The 20,969-nt window shown below is 40.9% G+C and overlaps 1 protein-coding gene across 6 annotated transcripts in view; it reads left to right on the forward strand.

The window, feature by feature from the left end:
- Nucleotides 1–20,565, forward strand: part of NNT (nicotinamide nucleotide transhydrogenase) — an 86,276-nt gene extending 65,711 nt beyond the window's left edge. For all 6 annotated transcript variants that reach the window (XM_075128462.1, XM_048851051.2, XM_048851054.2 and 3 more), the window contains 3 exons: nt 9,326–9,444; nt 16,123–16,238; nt 18,668–20,565. In XM_075128462.1, the coding sequence (XP_074984563.1) occupies nt 9,326–9,444; nt 16,123–16,238; nt 18,668–18,817 (385 nt within the window). In that variant the 3' untranslated portion in view covers nt 18,818–20,565. The remainder of the gene's footprint in view (nt 1–9,325; nt 9,445–16,122; nt 16,239–18,667) is intronic.
- The last annotated feature ends 404 nt before the right edge of the window (nt 20,566–20,969 follow it).

The following is a 20,969-nucleotide window of genomic DNA, read 5'->3' on the forward strand; positions in this document are numbered from 1 at the left end:
ACGCTTGGTCTTCAAGCAGTTTTATTCTCTGTTACTGCCTTTGTAGTACCACAGAGCTGTCATTGAAGGCTCTCCATTTACCATATATCTTGAATGGTTCACTACAATGCATGTAAAGGCGTGATTCTGAATTATCTTAATGCACTTCAGAAATGGATCAAACTAATTCAGAATAAGACATTCTTAATCTACAGCAAAAGCATCCACATAGGGGGTTAATCAGGACTAGCTAGTCCACTTTAAATTCATACCCTACCGTAATCTGAATTAAATTCAGTGTAGGCAAGCCCTATAAACATCCATCCATAGAATTTTAATCTCTTAAATTATATATTTAATGGTGTGTTTAAAATAAAGAAATTCTCAAATACATAGCATATTGAACACCGTCCGCAGACATTCTAGATTCACTATATTTTGGCCATGATATCAGTTGTGTGACTTTATGGCCATTCTTATAGAACGTATGTATTTAAAATTTCTGCTCAAGGTGCAATAGTAACCAATTACAGTAGTTTAAGGAAGTTCCATACAAGTGCTGAAGTAGTCTAAGAAAGTGCACACACTTAATTTTAAATCTGTTGACTAATGCCACAGGCATGTGGGTTCTTTACTTTTTAGCTGCCATAATCAGTGGAATATGCAGTTGTGAGAGAAAATCTAGATTACTTTCTGAATATTTTTCTCAAACTTCAGTCACTAGATGGCTGGTCTTGCCTAATTTTTATAGGTTAATATCTTGGAAGGACTTATGTGCCAGTGTCTCATGACCTCAGGACACAAGGCAAAGCCCCTATCTTCTTTCTTAGGCATTTGAAAATGGGGTAAATTTAAAGGCAAGTGGACTTGAGTTTTTAAATTTACTTTGGTTACAGGTGTTGGGATGTAGTCAAATTGTACTGCTGCATGTAGGATACTAGGTGTTGCATTTTAATTATGCTAAGGGTTTCTGGAGCATATGGAGGGATGCCATCTTTAACTTTTCTTTACATTTAAATAAATAAAACTAATTAGTTTGAATTCTTAAATTATTCTTTCAAATTAAATGAATCTTGCCTTAAAGAGTCATAGATTTTAATACCAGAAGGGACCCCAGATCATGTATTCTGATTTCTTGTATATCACTGGCCACAAACACCAACCAGAGCCCGCACATCAAACCCAACAACAGAAATTAGACCACAGTGTGGTCTCGTGTGGTCTGTAATACTGTTATGTGCCACAGGGAAAGAATAAGAGGGAACAAGTTGCATCAATGCCTGATACCCTTGCAATGCCCAGGAATTGCTTAGGTGAGATATAACCACAAAATCCTGGCAAATGACCCACACCCCATGTTGCAGGGGGAGGTCTTACTTTACTAAAAGAAAAACTGGAAGTGTTTTCTTGACTGAAAGGTCTATTTTGTAAAAATGGACAGTTTAAAATCTTTTCCAATCAGGCCTTATGCTTTGCGTAACTCAGATTTTCATGAGCAATAAACAAGTGCTAGAGTATCTGCATGCCCTTTGTACTTTCAATTGTCATTCATGTTATCTCTCCATGAAACTGGAGTGTGTTTTTTAAGAGACTTGGCAGATGTGTATGTACTGGGAACAGAGAAGCTGCATGTGTGGAACAGAGGGCATAGAAAGTTAAAAGGGGAGAAATTGGGCTCTGTTGAGCAAGCTATCCTGTGTGTGTATAACTTCTACAAATGTTCAGAAATTAAAAAAATTTGTTGAGCAAGCTAAAATAGGCACGAAGCAGATGTAACTTACTTAGAGCACCCTATGTCTCATCAACTTTGGCATAGTTACAGAAATCCTATTTTTACATGGATGAAGTGCTCTGGGAGGAAAATTGCCGAACACTGACTCCTGTGTGTTGTGTTTAACGTTAATTCATAATGCATTCTTTTAGTGCAAACACCAGAGTCACATGACAATGAAATGATCTTGAACCACTTCTGCAATGGGTTAAATATAAATAAGCTTATTCAGGATTGAGGAAAATAGTATTGTTTTCTTTTCATCTGTTTTGAGTAAAAAGATTGACTACATTAACCGCAAATAGTAAATCCTACTCTGAAGTTCTTCAGTCCTCAGTAAGCATTAAAAATAGAATACTACTGCATCTGTAATAACATCCTCGGCAACTGAGTTTAAATTCAACACAGACAAAATTGCACAAATAATTAAAGCTATTTGATCAGTGCAGAAAACTGGTATCCCAGGATTCCTGACATACAGTCCGTTCAGCTGGCGGGGGGTGGGAGGGGTTAATGCATCAGCACTGGTAGTGTCTAGTTTTGTCATTTGGGAAGGCTTTGTTTCTTCACGATAGGGTGTGTACTGTAGGGGAATGCTTAACATGTGACCGTCTAGATTTATTTATAGGGCTCACATGGCATTTTCAGATTTTACAGAATCTAAACTTTCATTTTTAAAAAGGAAACTTTCTAGCCAATAGGGCTGCGAAGAAGACAGTCCAAATGTGAGCTGATTGTAACAGATTCAGTACCGTCTTCCTGTGTTGACAGAGAGTCTGAAACAGTAACCCTTTATTCATGTCACTGAGGTGGTGAGACTGGGTGCGCATTGTACTGTAAATGCTAGGCCATCTTTACAAGTGGGTTTGACTTCTTCAGCCTAGTGTGCCCCCTCATCCCACTGCTTAATTTTACATATATGCAGAGAATATATAGACAAAGAACAGAAGACATCAGCATGTGTAAACAATTCTACCAATCAATTTTCATGAATCCAAATGCTTCTGACTTGCCCACAGAAACTAGCTTTTTCTAAAAGAAACCCATATAAAGGGCTGGATTTCAAACCAGCTCCCCATTTTATTTTATCTTTTGATATAGTTTTGCTAAAATGTATTCATGTTTTTTTTTTTTTTTTTTCCTGGTAACTCGCTACAAAGTTTGGGCACAAGGTTATGCCTCTGAAACTAGAGACTTTGAAAATTGGGCCCAGAATTGTACCATCTGACTTATTTGAGGTCCAAAAAGAGAACCTGTGTTTTAGTACAGCACTGAGCCAACCCCTCCGATAAACTAGAACGTGGTCATGAATTTTAGTTCTTTGGGCTGAACTTGTTGTAGCCTACACATTTTGCCAGACACGTATAAGTTCAGCAGGAGGAGATGCAAACATTTGCATAATAGAAGGTCCTTTAGTGTTCGACTGAAAAATAAGAAATTTTAAAAACATTTTCCTGCAATTTTTTTTTGAGAAAATCTGATGTTCTTGCAGCACTGATATTAAAGACACTTGAAAAAGAGATACTTCTTAAGCAGTTAAAGATTATTAATAATTCTCCATCTTTTCAATTTTCAGCTTCTTCCATAAAGTTTCTCTCCTGTTGTATTTTTAGATATTTCCAGAATGGAATGAATGAGTAGGAAAAAAAATGGGTTTATTTTAAAACTTCTTGTGGGAGAATACGTTTGGCAAATATTTTATGCCCGTAAAAAAGCTTGTTGTTTTCAAGAACTGCTGTTGTAATGTGCAGTGAACAGGACATGTCACACCCATTGCACATGATGGCGGTGAAAACAAGAGGTTGAAATCCCCTCTGTTTATGATAAGTTGAGTGCAAATCTGTAACTATAAAAATAATTCTGCAAGGTTATACAGTGTTCAGATGGGACATTTTTAAAAGTGTCCTCTTTTTCTGGTGTTTCTAGTGTAATCTCGTCCATGTTTGTGAGGAACTTGGTCTGTATTGCTTCTTCTCAGCCTTGCCATGCTCACCTGAATGGCTGGTAGGAGGATCTTCCTTTTTGAGATGCGGGGATAATTTCTCTAACGATCTGTGTAAATGTTGCCTGTATGAAATCTTTATCAACATGATCATGGTGAGTGTCTGTACACACACTCACACACTCTCTCTCTCTCTAAATGTATATATTTTATTTATATATATATATAAAAATTAAAAAAATCTGGTTTGACAATTTTGCATGAATTTTTTCCAAGGGGTACTGGCAAGCCACTGTCATATTTGGTCATCAAGACTTTCAGAAACAAACTCCCTTTGGGAGTCATTTAAATGTCTCCTGTCAAATAGATTTTATATAAACAGTTCATAAACCTCCCAAATGTGTAGTGTATGGTTTCTGGCAGTATTTGTCAAAACCTGTGACAGATGATGATCCATACCATAACTCCTCCCATCAAGCAAAAATATTTCTTGCCCCTTCTTTTTCTTCTTCCTCTTGCCTCTGCTGAGGGAAAGTCGAAGGTGAAACTTCATTCACTTGGCAACTTATGTGTTGGTTTGGGGATCAGCCCTGGAAACAAGGTTGTGTTGGAGTATTTAATAAAAACCTCAAGCATATTTTGTTTTTTTTATTTATAAGCCAGCTTTAATCAAAAAGAAGCTCAAATAATTTTATTAGAAACTAAAGAGAATTTTGTTGGGAAATCTTTGTTCCTTGCCAAAATTTTCTAATATGATTTTCTAATATGTTTCAAAATAAGAGTTCTTCTAATGTACTAAAAATCATTGCATTTGGGAGCAGTTTGGAAGCAACTGTGCTGCTGCACATGGTTTACATTACTGAGTGGTTGATGAGAAACTTTAAGCTGTTAATATTTTGTCCTATTTGTTTTGCTGTCCTGTATCTGATTCTAGGTATTTTCCTCTGCACCAGGATCCCAAACATTTGCCAGCTAAATAAAATGTGTTCTTTTTCCTTCCTGTGCAGCTCTTGTATAAAACTGGCTTCCATTCCACTCTTGAACCAAAGTTTAATGATACTTGCATCTTGTCACAGCATCTAATAGTGCTTAGTGGTGTGATCATTCAATATGTCTGGTTTTGAACTTGGAGTTCAAATTACCTGATATTCAAGTTGCCTTAACTCGACCTTACTACTGGTAGTTGACCAGATTATTCTCATTCCAAATTTATATTTGTACAGCATTAAAATTACTAATCACTATACATCAGTGATTGTAATAACTGGCATGGTATCACACTTTTATCTGTGCCAAGCAAAATATTGTGTAAGATCATAGTCCAGCTTATATCAGAGGCAGTTGATAGTGTTCTCAGAAAAGAGCAAGCTGGTTTTCGGAAGGGGCATGGATGCACAGACCAGATCTTCACTCTAAGAAACATAATAGTACAGTGCTTAGAATGGCAACAGCAACTCTACATAAATTTTATAGACTTTGAAAAGGCTTTTGATAGCATTCACAGGACTAGTTTATGGCGCATTCTGCGGGTATATGGAATTCATTTCCGTATAATCAACATCATCAAAAGCTTCTATTTCAACTTTACATGCAGTGTTGATTTCAGCGAGCTCAGTTCTGAATCAAAACAGGAGTACGTCAGGGGTGTGTTATGTCTGCAATCCTCTTCAGCAGTGCCATTGACTGGGTAATGTGGCATACAACAGAAGACATGCCAAGAGGCATTAAATGGACACTCTTCTCATCCCTTGAAGACCTGGACTTCGCAGATGATGTCGCTCTCCTATCGCATACCCAACACCATATACAAGAAAAAACAACTTGACTCACTACATTCAGCCAGCAAATTGGACTGAAAATCATCCTCAGTAAGACAGATATCATGACCCTTAATATTGTCTCTTCATCACCAGTACGGATAGAGGATTATGTTCTCACCAATGTAGAAACATTCACATACTTGGGCAGCACCATCAACCAGGACGGTGGAACAAGCTGGGACATCCAGAACAAAATCAGTAAAGCCAGGAACATCTTCAGGAGCTTAAATACAGTCTGGAATCATCAACATACAAAACCAAAACCAAACTCAAGATTTATCAGAGCTGCATACTTTCAACACTACTTTATAGTGCAGAATGCTGGGGAATGAGAAAATATGACATGTCCAAATTGTCTTCATTCCACACAACCTGCCTTAGAAAAATACTCCTCATCTTTTTGGCTCAGAACAATCTCAAACCAAGATCTATTGACACAGTGCAGCCAAGGGGATCTGAGCACCATCATTGCCAGGAAGCATTGGAGATGGATCGGTCACGTGCTTTGGATGGAAACTGATTCTATCACCAGAGTAGCAATAAGATGGACACCTGAAGGCAACCGAAAATTAGGCTGCCCGAAAACAACATGGTGAAGAGCTATGGAAGCCGAGCTGAAAAACATGGGGCACAGCTGGGGAAAGACATGCCAGAAACAGACAGGAATGGAGGAGCTTCGTCACTGCCCTAAACATCAGAGGCATAATAGGAACATGATGATGATGATGATACATCAGTGGTTCAAAAACTGTAGTTTGTGGACTTTTGGTGGTGTTTATGTGAACTGATTCCATCGTAATGATGAAACATGCACAATTCTCCTGTCCTAGCAAATTTCTATTGCTCAATCATCAGTCTTCAAGCAGAGCTCCTTTATATTTCTTTAAGAGCTCCTTTATCACACCTCTGATTCTTTGGTTTGATGTACAGGAACTGAAGTCACTTAATTATCTCTTTGGTATTTCTTTGTGTAAATTCAACCATGATCAAAATTGCCGACTCCAAAACTGGAGGATATCAAAGGTATAGGACAACATAACCCACCTGCAAAGTGGCCTGGAGGAGAGACTAGAGAAGTTGGGGCTGCAGACAAGGAGGTGATTTGGGTCTGATAAATGTAAATACCTGTACCTGTTGAGAAGAAATGCATTAAAATAGTGGGAGGAGTTACAGCTAAGTGGTCATACCCATGAGATTAAAGCAAGTTAGCACCTATCTCCTGAATTTTGTCCTAGTACTACTTTCATGTTCTGATCACCGTTGCTTCTTTGGAGAACATGTTGGCTTATGATTAGTAATGTGGGAAGGAAATGACCATGAGAAAATCTTTTGTAGGCTAATGGTCCTCAGTATGGAAATATTTGAGACTCTCTGCTATATCGGGCTCAAACGTAAGGGTGAAAAGCAGCCTTATAATTAAGACAGTTTTTCAGTTTTACAGAAACAAATCTCTCCATAGTATCTTTGGATTCATAAGCTGGGGAATATCAAGTAGGAGTAGGGAGGTGCTATTAACCTCTGTGTAGCCTTAGTGATGCAGGGAGGAACTGTTCTGTGGAGTTGCCGTCATTTAGATGAGATGAAAAAAACAGAGGTCCTGACCATTTGCCTTCACCAAAAATTCTATGGCTAAAACTCCATCTACTATTCATCCAGAGTAGTGGATATTATCTCTGGTGCCCTGGTTAAATTCCATTTTCGGAATAACCTTTTGGCTACCTAAACTTGCTCTGCGATGTCATTAGGATATATGGTAGAGACTTCATATTCTGGCCTGCATTATTTGTAGTTTTGCTGCACTACTAGATGTAAGGTACTGGAAAACTTTATATACCTATAACTGTATCCTCTGGTGTTACCTGAATATTTGTTGGAGGCAAGGGAGGAGGTGAACTCTTAAGTAAGGCTTTCTTAGGTAGAAAAAATTGCAATGCTAACTTCGTACCTTTTGTCAGTGTTTTGATATGGTAGTGTATTGAGTGGAGAAGAAAAGGAGAACTCTCAACATGTGCACTCTAAGAAAAAAATCAAGCAAAAACTAAATAATCATTAAGGAGAGCAGACTTCTGTTCCTACTGTAAAGACCTTAATTACTTGCATTTTTCTTTTAATGACTACCAGATGAAATGGTCATAATTCTGCCTGACAAAGTTCATTTGTAACAAAGTAGATCTAACTTGTCACCAATCTTATGTTTTTATAGTATCCTGTTTTGTCTGAAAGTTACAGCATAATACATCAAGCAAAGTACAGATGACATTTTACTCTTGCCTTCCTCTCATTGGAATAAAGTTGTTAATAATGTCAGAGTCTGGGGATTAGAGGAATACATGCCATGAGACGGAGTGTCCCCTTTCATTCTAAGGAGACTTCATGTTCTTTGAAAAGATGCAAAGAGCTACCTGCCAACTTCTTAAAAACAGATTTCTAATGCCCCATTTGAGTTCATTGCATGAAGTAAATAAAGTAGAGCACACAGCCTTCTCCCCCTCGCCCCAGTTTAATCTTCCATTTCATGAGAGTAATTTTATGGCAATTACTCTTGTTACCCTGATAAATTCAATGGTTCCCATCTTTCAGAAATTAAAATAATTTTATCCAGAAGCGGCTGAAGTCCTAGATAATTGGGACAAACTTTCATTTAAGGAAACTCTTGTGTTCCAGTCTGAATTCTTGAAAGGATATATTTTATTTGTAACCAACAGAGTAAAGTATTCTCTCTAACTTAACCTTGAAGATTTTTCTGGAGAAAGTTGGGAGATACCTTTTGGTTGTGGAACACCCCACATCATGTTCCATTTTTCATGGGAGAGTTGTTGATTCTGGTCACACCCCTAACTATATGTAGCATTTGCAGCTCTTGATAACCTAAGGAGCCTTCCCAACATCTGTTTTGGGAGCCAAAGACAAATATGCCATTCATATGTTTTTAATTCTTCTAGTATTGTTTGGGAGATACACACAAACATTTGGCATATATGTTTCACTTTGGCTGGTGAGAGAAGGATTTGTCAGCCAAAAGGGAGCAGGAAAAAGGCAATTATCTTTAAAATAGTTTTTAAAACCCCACCCTATTGAAGTAGAATATTACCTTGTGGAAACTTTACTTCACTGTTGCTGTGTTGTTCACCAGTGATGTATTTCCTGACACTTCCCATTCACTTATCTTGAAAGCCTCTGCCACTAGTTCCTCTGCTGCTGTAATTGGGAGTGCCTCTGTCATTCTCATTGTTACAGGGTCTCCAGAGGCAGCTTCCGTGTGGATCAGCATACTAAAAGGGCTTGTTCCATTAAATAAATGTTAAAATCTACTCAATTTCCAATTAAAATCTGTCAGAATTGGAAACTTTTTCTCTTGTCCTGGATGCGTCAGTGGTTCTTTAACCTTATAAATGGCCATCTTGTCTCAGGGTAAGAGGCAAATTTAGGGGCTTTTCTTGCCTGTGGTTTCCAACACATGAATTTGGTTTTGGCACAGCTTTATGCTGAAGGATTTAATCTGTGGTCCTTGAGGCTGAAGGGTTGAGATATAAAATCGTAATCTAGTGGCTTTATGTGATTTCAAATATCTTCCTCTTCTATAGCTCCTTCCTTCCCACTCTGTCTCCCCAAACTCCCAGGAAATACTGAAAAATACATGTGATTTGTCTTTGGAGATTTAATTTTTTTGTTAGTAATTCTGTATTTGGTATTAGCACATTTAGGAACTAGCATTCCAGCCCACACTTGGCCACATCCTTAAAGTATTAAATGAAACAAGATATATCTGCTAATGGGTATGTTCTTTTTTTTGTTTGTTTGTTTTGTTGCTAGGTTTGGTATTCACCCTGTGGCTGGTCGGATGCCTGGTCAGCTGAATGTGCTCCTAGCAGAAGCAGGTGTGCCATATGATATTGTGCTGGAAATGGATGAGATCAATGAAGATTTCCCAGGTTAGAGAGAGTGATAACTTGAAAACTATGTTATTTGCTAGTATATGAAACGTGCAGTGGTTATGTTTTGTTTATTTTTCAAATGAAAATAGAGGCAGATATAATATACTGTGTGTGTTCGTTTGTCCACACACGTCTATAACAATAGGCAACTTCAACGGTAAGCTTTGTTTCCAGCTCTGCTTAATGCTTTCTATTAGAAGACTCTCTTATTATATGCTTTATAAATTTACCAACTTTTAACCATTCAGGCTGAATCTTTTGGAAAGTTTCAGCAAAACCAGTTCAGCTGTTTGTGAACATTGTTAGACAAAAGTGTTTGTTTTGCCAAGGATTAAAACATTCTTACAGATGCTTCATTAACAAGTTTTAACCTTTCATATTCTGGAGCAGAGACTTGAAATGGGGCAGAGGGGTTACCTTGGAGTCAGAAAGGTGCCTCTTACTGTCCTCATGAATGTTTACACAAATTTGGCCAAGGAATAAGCCTCTGAAAATTGCCATGGCACATGTTCAGTAGAGGTTTGCTAGAGGCTGGCAACTAAATTCTGCAAAGTTCCATCTGCACTGAGCATGCTCCAACTCAAGGCTGCAGGGGTTGAGCAGGACTTTCCCTTGGCTATGGCACCAAGTACGAGACCTGAGGGCAGTGTTCCCCCCCTCCCCCCGGCCCCTTTCTGTATTCTCACTGCTTCCCCTGTTGATGCTGAGGGAGCATGGACGAGAGGGAAGACTCATGCTGACTCAAAGGTAGAGGATTAAGGAGTAGAGAGGAGATGTAGACAGGCTAAGGATGGGAAGGAACAGGAACAAGAATAGAAGGGAACAGAAACAGATTGGGATGGGTAGGAATATAGGTGGGTGGGTGGGGAACAGAAATAGTGTGGGGAACATAAGAGCAGAGGGAACAGGCTGGAAGGGATATGCATGCTAAGGGATCGGCTGGGAATGGGCTAAAAGATCTCTAACCACTAGAGAACACTCCTCTCCAGAACCTGAAATTCAGCATAGGATTTCTGATCTATACATTACTTTGCTGTGAAGGCCTAATAGCTGTGAAACCAATGGTATGTGGTGTGTCTCATCTCCCTGTAGTGGCTGGTCAACAGGAGATAATGGTACTAGATACTGTCCAGTTTAGCCAATGTATCTATTCAGGAGACACCATCATAGGGCCTAATCACATCAGCCACACTATCAGAGGCTCGTTCACCTGAGCATCTACCAATGTGATATATGCCGTCATGTGCCAGCAATGCCCCTCTGCCATGTACATTGGCCAAACCGGACAGTCTCTACGTAAAAGAATAAATGGACACAAATCAGACGTCATGAATTATAACCTTCAAAAACCAGTCGGAGAACACTTCAATCTCTTTGGTCACTCGATTACAGACCCAAAAGTGGCAATTCTTCAACAAAAAAACTTCAAAAACAGACTCCAATGAGAGACTGCTGAAGTGGAATTAATTTGCAAACTGGATACAGTTAACTTAGGCTTGAATAAAGACTGGGAGTGGATGTGTCATTACACAAAGTAAAACTATTTCCCCTTGTTTATTTCCCCTGCTACTGTCCTTGTAAACTGCTGGAAATCAAGGCCCACCTTGATTATCACTACAAAAGGTTCCCCCTCCACCCCCCGCTCTCCTGCTGGTAATAGCTCACCTTTCCTGATCACTCTTGTTACAGTTTGTATGGTAACACCCATTGTTTCATGTTCTCTGTGTATATAAAATCTTCCCACTATATTTTCCACTGTATGCATCTGATGAAGTGAGCTGTAGCTCACGAAAGCTTACGCTCTAATAAATTTGTTAGTACCTAAGAGTATGTCTACACTACGAAATTAGGTTGAATTTATAGAAGTCGGTTTTGTAGAAAGCAGTTTTATACAGTCGATTGTGTGTGTCCCCACACAAATGCTCTAAGTGTATGTAGTCGGCGGAGTGTGTCCACAGTACCGAGGCAACTGTCGACTTCTGGAGCATTGCACTGTGGGTAGCTATCCTGCAGTCTCCACCACCCATTTGAATATTGGGTAGAAATCCCAGTGCCTGATGGGGCTAAAACATTGTCGCTGGTGGTTCTGGGTACATATCGTCAGGCCCCCCTCCCTCCCTCCTCCGTGAAAGCAAGGGCAGACAATCATTTTGAGCCTTTTTTTTCTTGAGTTACCTATGCAGACGCCATACCACGGCAAGCATGGAGCCCGCTCAGCTAACTGTCACCGTATGTCTCCTGGGTGCTGGCAGACGTGGTACTGCATTGCTACACAGCAGCAGTTTATTGCCTTTTGGCAGCAGACAGTGCAGTATGACTGGTAGCCGTCGTCGAAGTCCTGGGTGCTCTTTTAACCGTCCTCGATGAGGTCAGGGGTGCCTGGGCAAACACAGGAGTGACTCAGCCAGATCACTTCCCTTTTAAGTTTCGTCTCATGGCGATTGAATTCTACCGGCAGTGCACTGTCTTTTAATCAGCAGCCAGCAAAAGATGATGGCCAGCAGTCATACTGCACCGTGTTCTGCTGAGCACCCAGGAGATGACAATGGCCAGCGATCGTACTGCACAGTCTGCTGCCAGCAAGATGTATAAAGATAGATGAAGTGGCTCAAAACAAGAAATAGACCAGATTTGTTTTGTATTCATTTTCTCCTCCCTTCGTCCATGAAATCAACGGCCTGCTAACCTCAGTTTTGAGTTCTATCCTGGAGGGGGCCATTCAGTTTCTCGCAAAGCCACCCCCTTTGTTGATTTTAATTCCCTGTAAGCCAACCCTGTAAGCCATGTTGTCAGTCGCCCCTCCTTCCATCAGAGCAACAGCAGACAATCGTTCTGTGCCTTTTTTCTGTACAGACGCCATACCATGGCAAGCATGGAGCCCGCTCAGATCACTTTGGCAATTAGGAGCACATTAAACACCACACGCATTATCCAGCAGTATATGCAGCACCGGAACCTGACAAAGCAAAAACCAGGCAAGTAGGTGACGTCAGCATGGTGACGAGAGTGATGAGGACATGGACACAGACTTCTCTCAAAGAAGGGCCCTGGCAATGTGGGCATCATGGTGCTAATGGGGCAGGTTCATGCAGTGGAACGCCGATTTTGGGCTCAGGAAACAAGCACAGACTGGTGGGACCACATAGTGTTGCAGGTCTGGGACGATTCCCAGTGGCTGCGAAACTTTCCATGCATAAGGGCACTTTCATGGAACTTTGTGACTTGCTTTCCCCTGCCCTGAAGCGCATGAATACCAAGATGAGAGAAGCCCTCACAGTTGAGAAGCGAATGGCAATAGCCCTGTGGAAGCTTGCAACGCCAGACAGCTACCAGCCAGTCGCGAATCAATTTGGACTGGTCAAATCTAGTGTGGGGGCTGCTGTGATGCAAGTAGCCAACGCTGTCAAAGATCTGTTGATATCAAGGGTAGTGATCCTGGGAAATGTGCAGGTCATAGTGGATGGCTTTGCTGCAATGGGATTCCCTAACTGTGGTGGGGCCATAGATGGAACCCATATCCCTATCTTGGTACCGGAGCACCAAGCCAGCAAGTACATAAACCACAAGGGGTACTTTTCAGTAGTGCTGCAAGCACTGGTGGATCACAAGGGACGTTTCACCAACATCAGCGTGGGATGGCCGGGAAAGGTACATGACTCTCACATCTTCAGGAACTCTGGTCTGCTTCAAAAGCTTCTGGAAGGGACTTTATTCCCAGACCAGAAAATAACAGTTAGGGATGTGGAAATGCCTTTAGTTATCCTTGGGGACCCAGCCTACCCCTTAATGCCCTGGCTCATGAAGCTGTACACAGGCAGCCTGGACAGTAGTCAGGAGCTGTTCAACTACAGGCTGAGCAAGTGCAGAATGGTGGTAGAATGTGTGTTTGCATGTTTAAAAGCGCGCTGGCGCAGTTTACTGACTCAGTTAGACCTCAGCGAAACCAATATTCGCACTGTTATTACTGCTTGCTGTGCGCTCCACAATATCTGTGAGAGTAAGGGGGAGACGTTTATTGCGGGGTGGGAGGTGAGGCAAATCGCCTGGCTGCTGGTTACGCATAGCCAGACACCAGGGCAGTTACAAGAGCACAGGAGGGCGCGGTGCGCATCAGAGAAGCTTTGAAAACCAGTTTCATGACTGGCCAGGCTACGGTGTGAAAGTTCTGTTTGTTTCTCCTTGATGAAAATCCCCGCCCCTTGGTTCACTCTAGTTCCCTGTAAGCTAACCACCCTCCCGTCCTCCCTTCGATCACCGCTTGCAGAGGCAATAAAGTCATTGTTGCTTCACATTCATGCATTCTTTATTCATTCATCACACAAATAGGGGGATAACTACCAAGGTAGCCCAGGAGGGGTGGTGGAGGAGGGAAGGACAAGGCCACACAGGCACTATAAAAGTTTAAAACTTATTGAATGCCAGCCTTCTGTTGCTTGGGCTATCCTGTGGGGTGGAGTGGCTGGAGGCCCCACCACTGTGTTCTTGGGCGTCTGGGTGAGGAGGCTATGGAACTTGGGGAGGAGGGCGGTTGGTTCCATAGGGGCTATAGTGGCAGTCTGTGCTCCTGCTGCCTTTCCTGCAGCTCAACCATACGCTGGAGCATATTAGTTTGATCCTCCAGCAGCCTCAGCATTGAATCCTGCCTCCTCTCATCATGCTGCCACCACCTTTCAGCTTCAGCCCTCTCTTCAGCCCACCACCTACTCTCTTCAGCCCGCCACCTCTCCTCGTGGTCATTTTGTGCTTTCCTGCACTCTGACATTGTCTGCCTCCACGCATTCGTCTGTTGTCTGTCAGTGTGGGAGGACAGCATGAGCTCAGAGAACATTTTATCGCGAGTGTGGTTTTTTTCCGCCTTCTAATCTTCACTAGCCTCTGGGAATGAGAAGATCCTGTGATCCTTGAAACACATGCAGCTGGTGGAGGAAAAAAAAGGGATAGTGGTATTTAAAAAAAGACACATTTTATAAAACAATGGGTACACTCTTTCACGGTAAACCTTGCTGTTAACATTACATACACAGCACATGTGCTTTTGTTCCAAGGTCGCATTTTGCCTCCCCCCACCACTTGGCTAGCCCCTCCCCCCTCCCCGTGGCTAACAGCGGGGAACATTTCTGTTCAGCCACAGGCAAACAGCCCAGCAGGAACGGGCACCTCTGAGTGTCCCCTGAAGAAAAGCACCCTATTTCAACCAGGTGACCATGAATGATATCACTCTCCTGAAGATAACACAAAAGAGATAAAGAACAGATGTTGTTTGAATGCCAGCAAACATACACTGCAATGCTTTGTTCTACAATGATTCCCGAATACGTGCTACTGCCCTGGAGTGGTAAAGTGTCCTACCATGGTGGACAGAATAAGGCTGCCCTCCCCAGAAACCTTTTGCAAAGGCTTTGGGAGTACATCCAGGAGAGCTGCGCATACCAGGGCAAATTAATCATTAAACATGCTTGCTTTTAAACCATGTATAGTATTTTAAAAGGTACACTCACCAGAGGTTCCTTCTCCGCCTGGCAGATCCGGGAGGCAGCCTTGGGTGGGTTCGGGGGTACTGGTTTCATTGGTCCAGGATGAGAAACAGTTCCTGGCTGTCGGGAAAACTGGTTTCTCCGCTTGCTTGCTGTGAGCTATCTACAACCTCATCATCATCATCTTCCTCGTCCCCAAAACCTGCTTCCGTGTTGCCTCCATCTCCATTGAAGGAGTCAAACAACACAGCTGGGGTAATGGTGGCTGAACCCCCTAAAATGGCATGCAGCTCATCATAGAAGTGGCATGTTTGGGGCTCTGACCCGGAGCGGCCGTTCGCCTCTCTGGTTTTCTGGTAGGCTTGCATCAGCTCCTTAAGTTTCATGCGGCACTGCTTCGGGTCCCTGTTATGGCCTCTGTCCTTCATGCCCTGGGAAATTTTTGACAAATGTTTTGGCCTTTCGAAAACTGGAACGGAGTTCTGATAGCACGGATTCCTCTCCCCATACAGCGATCAGATCCCGTACCTCCCGTTCGGTCCATGCTGGAGCTCTTTTGCGATTCTGGGACTCCATCGTGGTCACCTCTGCTGATGAGCTCTGCACTCACCTGCAGCTTGCCATGCTGGCCAAACAGGAAATTGAAATTCAAAAGTTTGCGGGCCTTTACCTGGCCAGTGCATCTGAACTGAAAGTGCTGTCCATAATGGTAACAGTGGAGCACTCTGGGAGGCCAATACCATCTAATTGTGTCCACAGTACCCCAAATTCGACCCAGGAAGGCCGATTTCAGCGCTAATCCCCTTGTCGGGGGTGGAGTAAGGAAATCAATTTTAAGAGCCCTTTAAGTTGAAAAAAAGTGCTTCGTCGTGTGGACGGGTGCAGGGTTAAATCGATTTAACGCTGCTAAATTCGACCTCAACTCCTAGTGTAGACCAGGGCTAAGGTGCCACAAGTCCTCCTTTTCTTTTTATGGATACAGACTAACACTGCTGCTACTCTGAAACCTGTATTTAAGTTGTAAGCTGTTCAGGGTAGGGACTCTTCCAATGAGTTTGGGGCTCCATTGTGTGAGGCACTGTACACTCTCTGTTGGCACTGTAGGTGCTATCGTAATGCAAATCAATATTCATAGTAACTTCTGTATTGTGGTTCCTGATTTTTCAAGTTCTGTTTTTTCCTTTTTATTTTTTTAATGCAGAAACTGACCTGGTCCTTGTTATTGGTGCTAATGATACAGTTAATTCAGCAGCTCAAGAGGATCCTAACTCGATCATTGCTGGAATGCCAGTTCTAGAAGTTTGGAAGTCAAAACAGGTAAGGCGAACAAATAGAACATAGTAGCAACCTCGTTTATCCACCTTTTTTTAAAACCGCTTTTGGTTGGAGATGCTAATAGGATTATCCTCCTTTTTCTGTTTGCATACGAAGTTTCCCCACCATGTTCTGCACTGTGCACAACAGAATATTCTGTGCTCCAGAAGTGCACTGCAGAGCGTTAGTAATGTTGCAATACAATCATACTGCTGTGCTCTGATCCAGTGAAGCTAATGGTGGCTACAACTGATGAGGCTAAAGAGTAGAATTAGGTTGGCAAGTATATTTGGCACTGTTGGCCTGGGGGAGGGTGGAGTGGACAGACAGCCATGTCGTTTCCTTATTAGCTGTCATTCCCCAGATAGTGAAACTAATAAAGCAGCCAAAGGAGTTAGTCTGATTTGAAAAATGATCTAGCATGTAGAAAATTCTTAAATGTAACTCTACCTCTTATCCACACCTCACCCCAACAGTATCTGTATCAGTGCAGCAGTACAAATGTTCTCAATTATTCCTTGTCACTAGTGTGAATTCTCAGTATTCAGATTTGCCATCCTGAAACACTCAAGTGCTCAGAGTGATGGGGTTATTATTAGTGTTCTCTCAGTAGCCCTTTATCATGATTGGAGGAATACATATAAGCATGTTTTATCCATGCAGAATGCTTTGTTATGGCCTCATTTCACATTATGCTCCAGTAACTTCCCTACCTCCAAGTCCACTGATTAATCTCCTTAATTGGCTCTAGCATTAATTATCCCAAACGTATTTGTTTCTTCTAAACAGTTTCTTCAGAACCGACAACCCATTATTTCACAACTGGTTATCTTGGAAAATAGTTACCAGGAATGTGATCTTATCAACTATTGGTGCAGGACCTTCCCGCAAATATTTCTTTTGGTTGTTGTTACCGAGAGGCTGGGTTCTAATAGAAAGCAGTTGCTTTATTTGTATAATATTCTTGAGTGCCAAAGTCTTGCTTCGGTTCCTTTGTGATATATAAGGTGTAAAAATAATGTAGAGCTATCCTACATCAGATGAAAAGATTGTGGCGAACAAGAGACTTCACTGAAGGTTGGAAAAACCTGTGCTCCTGAAGCTGGCATAGTCTTAAATTGCTCAACTTCTAGAGGATGAAAATCTGTTAAGCTGTAGTGACTAAGAAGGCACCATTTTGCCAAGCTATGCCTGCTTCTTGGAGCTCCACAGCCTGAAACAGTTAACTGTGGATTAGAACTAAGCACCTTTGAGAGCACAGAAGACTCTTGAGGAGAATTGAATCAACTCAATATTGCAGCCAACAATGGACTTTAGGTAACTCACGTTTAAAAGATGATCATTCACTTTATCCACTTCCCAGTCATTGCAATCAAACATTAGGGAGTGATGTCAGGGGATTCTTTAATCATGCTTTAAGGGCCTTCCTGACATCTTTCTGCAGTCAGCTTTTTCTGCCCAGTTAATTAAATGTGTTCTTTCCCGCGCAGTAAACTTTAAATGCAGTGGTCAAGAGTAGAGTTTCCATAGGTAACTTGTGTGTGCAATAAGACTTTTTAACCGGATCATTATTACCCAGTCTCAAGTGCTGTGGATCTGAGATGCTACATGCGCTTGCAATTAAGGTGTCACATCCTGCATTTTGTTACATCCATTTTCATTGTATTTTTAACTTCTTTAGTATTTTGTACAGCGTCCAGTGCACCCTTGGGAGTGTTTTAGTATAATAATTCTTCACGCTCCTAGCCGTCGTCAGGGTAAGTCTAGACTGCAGCTCGGCGTGAGACTCTCAGCCTGGGTAGACTGACTTGTGCTAGCTTCATGTGAGCTAACATCCTAAAACTAGTAGTGTGGACCCAGCAGAGGCTTGGGCTAGCTAGTCATGCTTGGACCCAGAGCCTGAGCTGCCACCCAAGTCACAACATTCATATTGCTATTCTTAGCATGCTAGCTCGAGCCGAGCTGGGGTAAGTCTGTCTACCCAGGCTGGGAGGCGCTCTCTCCCAGCTGTAGTGTAGTCATACCCTCAGTGGCTGGAGAGCATTGGGTTAGGGCTTGTGTGTGCCAGTACAGTCCCTAGTCAGCCATTGGTCTTGCTTTTGATTAAAGCAAGCCATTCCTTCCCTGGGTCTAGGAACACACCTTACCTATGCCGGGGGTGAGGTGGAGACTGAGAATCAAACCTATGTTTCCTGCATGGAAATGTGGAACATTACTTGGAAGCCACCTGTCTACCCTGTTCATGTGACAGAGTGACATTGACTTGCAAGTAGTATATTCTGTATATTGGCACCCATAAAGTCATCTATTGCAGGACATAATATCAAATCACTTGTTTTTTTATTTTGTGTATTGAGATTATTTTCAAATCTCCTGCACTGAGGGAGAAGGTTGATATGTGCTATGTCAAATATAAACTCTTCCCTTTGCAGATCATTGTTATGAAGAGATCTCTGGGTGTCGGTTACGCAGCTGTGGACAATCCTATCTTTTACAAACCCAACACCGCTATGCTTTTAGGAGATGCCAAGAAGACCTGTGATGCCCTGCAGGCCAAAGTCAGAGAATCCTACCAGATGTAAATACTGATAATCACTTATCAAAGTTAATATTTGGCCAGTATGAAAAACAAAAAGACCATTATTTTGTACATCAGAATGTAAGGCAAAGTTATGAGAAAAAAACACGAGTGCATAAATTGGCTTATATAATTTTGACATCTGAAAAAAATCAATACTACGTTAAGTGTCTAGAAAAACCTGAATTGTGTTTTTGTTGTGGGTTTTATGGATGCAATGAATCAGCAACACTTCAGCAGAATGAGTTCATCTTTAGATGAATCCAGTTGGACTGAATTTTTTTCCTCTCCCTGGTAGTCACCTAGGTAATATAAATTGAAATGTAGGATTTCATGGACCTGTTTCATTAGTTTCCAAGTATGACATGATATAAACATATGCACCTAAAGTGCTGAAATATTTTTCAGCAAATGCAACTAATTCAAATCTTTATCCCTTCCTACAGTTGTTGCCATTTCAACTGTTCTGAGAAAACAATGGCCCCAATCCCGCAATCAATTCTGTTTGGGCACCAGCAGTTGCTACACTAACCTGATTGCAAAATCTTGTCCACTGCAGGATATTTCAGTTTTGGTTCACTTTTGACTTTTAATTATATTTTGCTACTTTCAAATGTATTTTGATGCATTCTTAATCAACATTTTTGTAATGCTGGAAAAAGGCACTTTCTAACATATTTAAGATGCTGGAGAAAATGCAAATCAAGAGTTTCTTTATTACCATTTTTTAAAATTAATCAGCTGTCGTTTGGGGACTGTAAAAGCATACCAATCTTACAATCAATGTTTTCAATATTTGACTTTCCCTTAATCTAATTAAGTGCACTATTTAAATTTTCATAATAAGTACGGCTAAGCGGTAAATCAGTTTATGGCATATAGTGCTAATTTATTTTTATTATGTTAAGAGTACTTGAATGGAACTCAAATATTTGCCTAATAAAATGAATTCATCATGTTTGCACAATGATGTAGCAGTTGTCCTCAGTGACAAAAGCTAAATACAAATAGTTATATTTGTGTTAGAAAGCATTAACATCTGGGGAAAACAAACTACTATGAAGCAAGTTTAAAATTGATCCATCCTAACTGTTTATAAAACTGATTTTTTTAATCACATCATGTATTGGGACCTTGCATAACTCAATAGCATTTGAGAAATATTACCACTTAGCTACCTCTGTTTTTATGTAAGGATAACTTAAAACCCATTTTTTGAACAGGTAGTATATCAAGAAATGTAATAATGTATGAAAGTAACAGCCTTTTTAAAAATCTGTCTTTTCTATAAGCTCAAAAATAAAATTAGCATATAAGCATGAATATGTTGTTACACTGCATAGGAATACTTGAGTCATTAAATTCTAACTTAACACACTGGGGCAGCTATGTTTGAATGCAGTATGTATGGCCTCGTAATATAATTGTATTAATAGCTATATTTCTGTTGGGTCTGTGCAAAAAGAAAAAGAGAGAGAGGGGAGAAAAGGGACTTAAATAGAGGGCAATTTTGTAATCATGGAATATTAATTTTTTTGCTTGACCAAGTCTGATTTGAGTATTATTGGCTGCAGTGTCCAACTTATTTCTGCTTGCATGTAGCTAACTAAAAGTTAGTCTTTTCTTAAAATGCCTTTTCCTTTGTATTTGAAATGAAAAATGTAATTTGTTATGGATCAGAGGTGCCAGGATTAACTTTAGAACTGTGTTTTATCATGAAACATCAGAGAATTATTAAAAAAGTTTAAAGAATGTGGTTTTTGTTCATAATCATTGGTCATCTCCTCTTCAGTATAGCATAGCCTAAAAAGGTAACTAGCCTGACACTCCACTTTGGGAGTCATAGCATCAACATTATACTGAAGGCAGGGCAGGTTTGTTTTATGCCCTTTGTAGCAAAATCTCTTTGGATGCTTCTATTTTTCACCAATAGTTACCAGTCCTGAGCTGACAAGCTCTTGATTAAAATTTGAATAAAAGTTTGTTTGTTTTTTTAAATCATCTTGATCTTAAGAGGTAAAATTCTTATATTTTTAGTATGTAGTTCACTATTAGTCCTTTCAGCTGGGGGTCGTAGATTGTTGTAATGGTACCAATAATCTAAGTTAGACATTTCTACACTCGATGACATTTAAAATACAAGTGGATGATGATCT

The sequence above is a fragment of the Caretta caretta genome, chromosome 5, assembly GCF_965140235.1.
Source record: "Caretta caretta isolate rCarCar2 chromosome 5, rCarCar1.hap1, whole genome shotgun sequence".
Taxonomy (NCBI): domain Eukaryota; kingdom Metazoa; phylum Chordata; order Testudines; family Cheloniidae; genus Caretta; species Caretta caretta.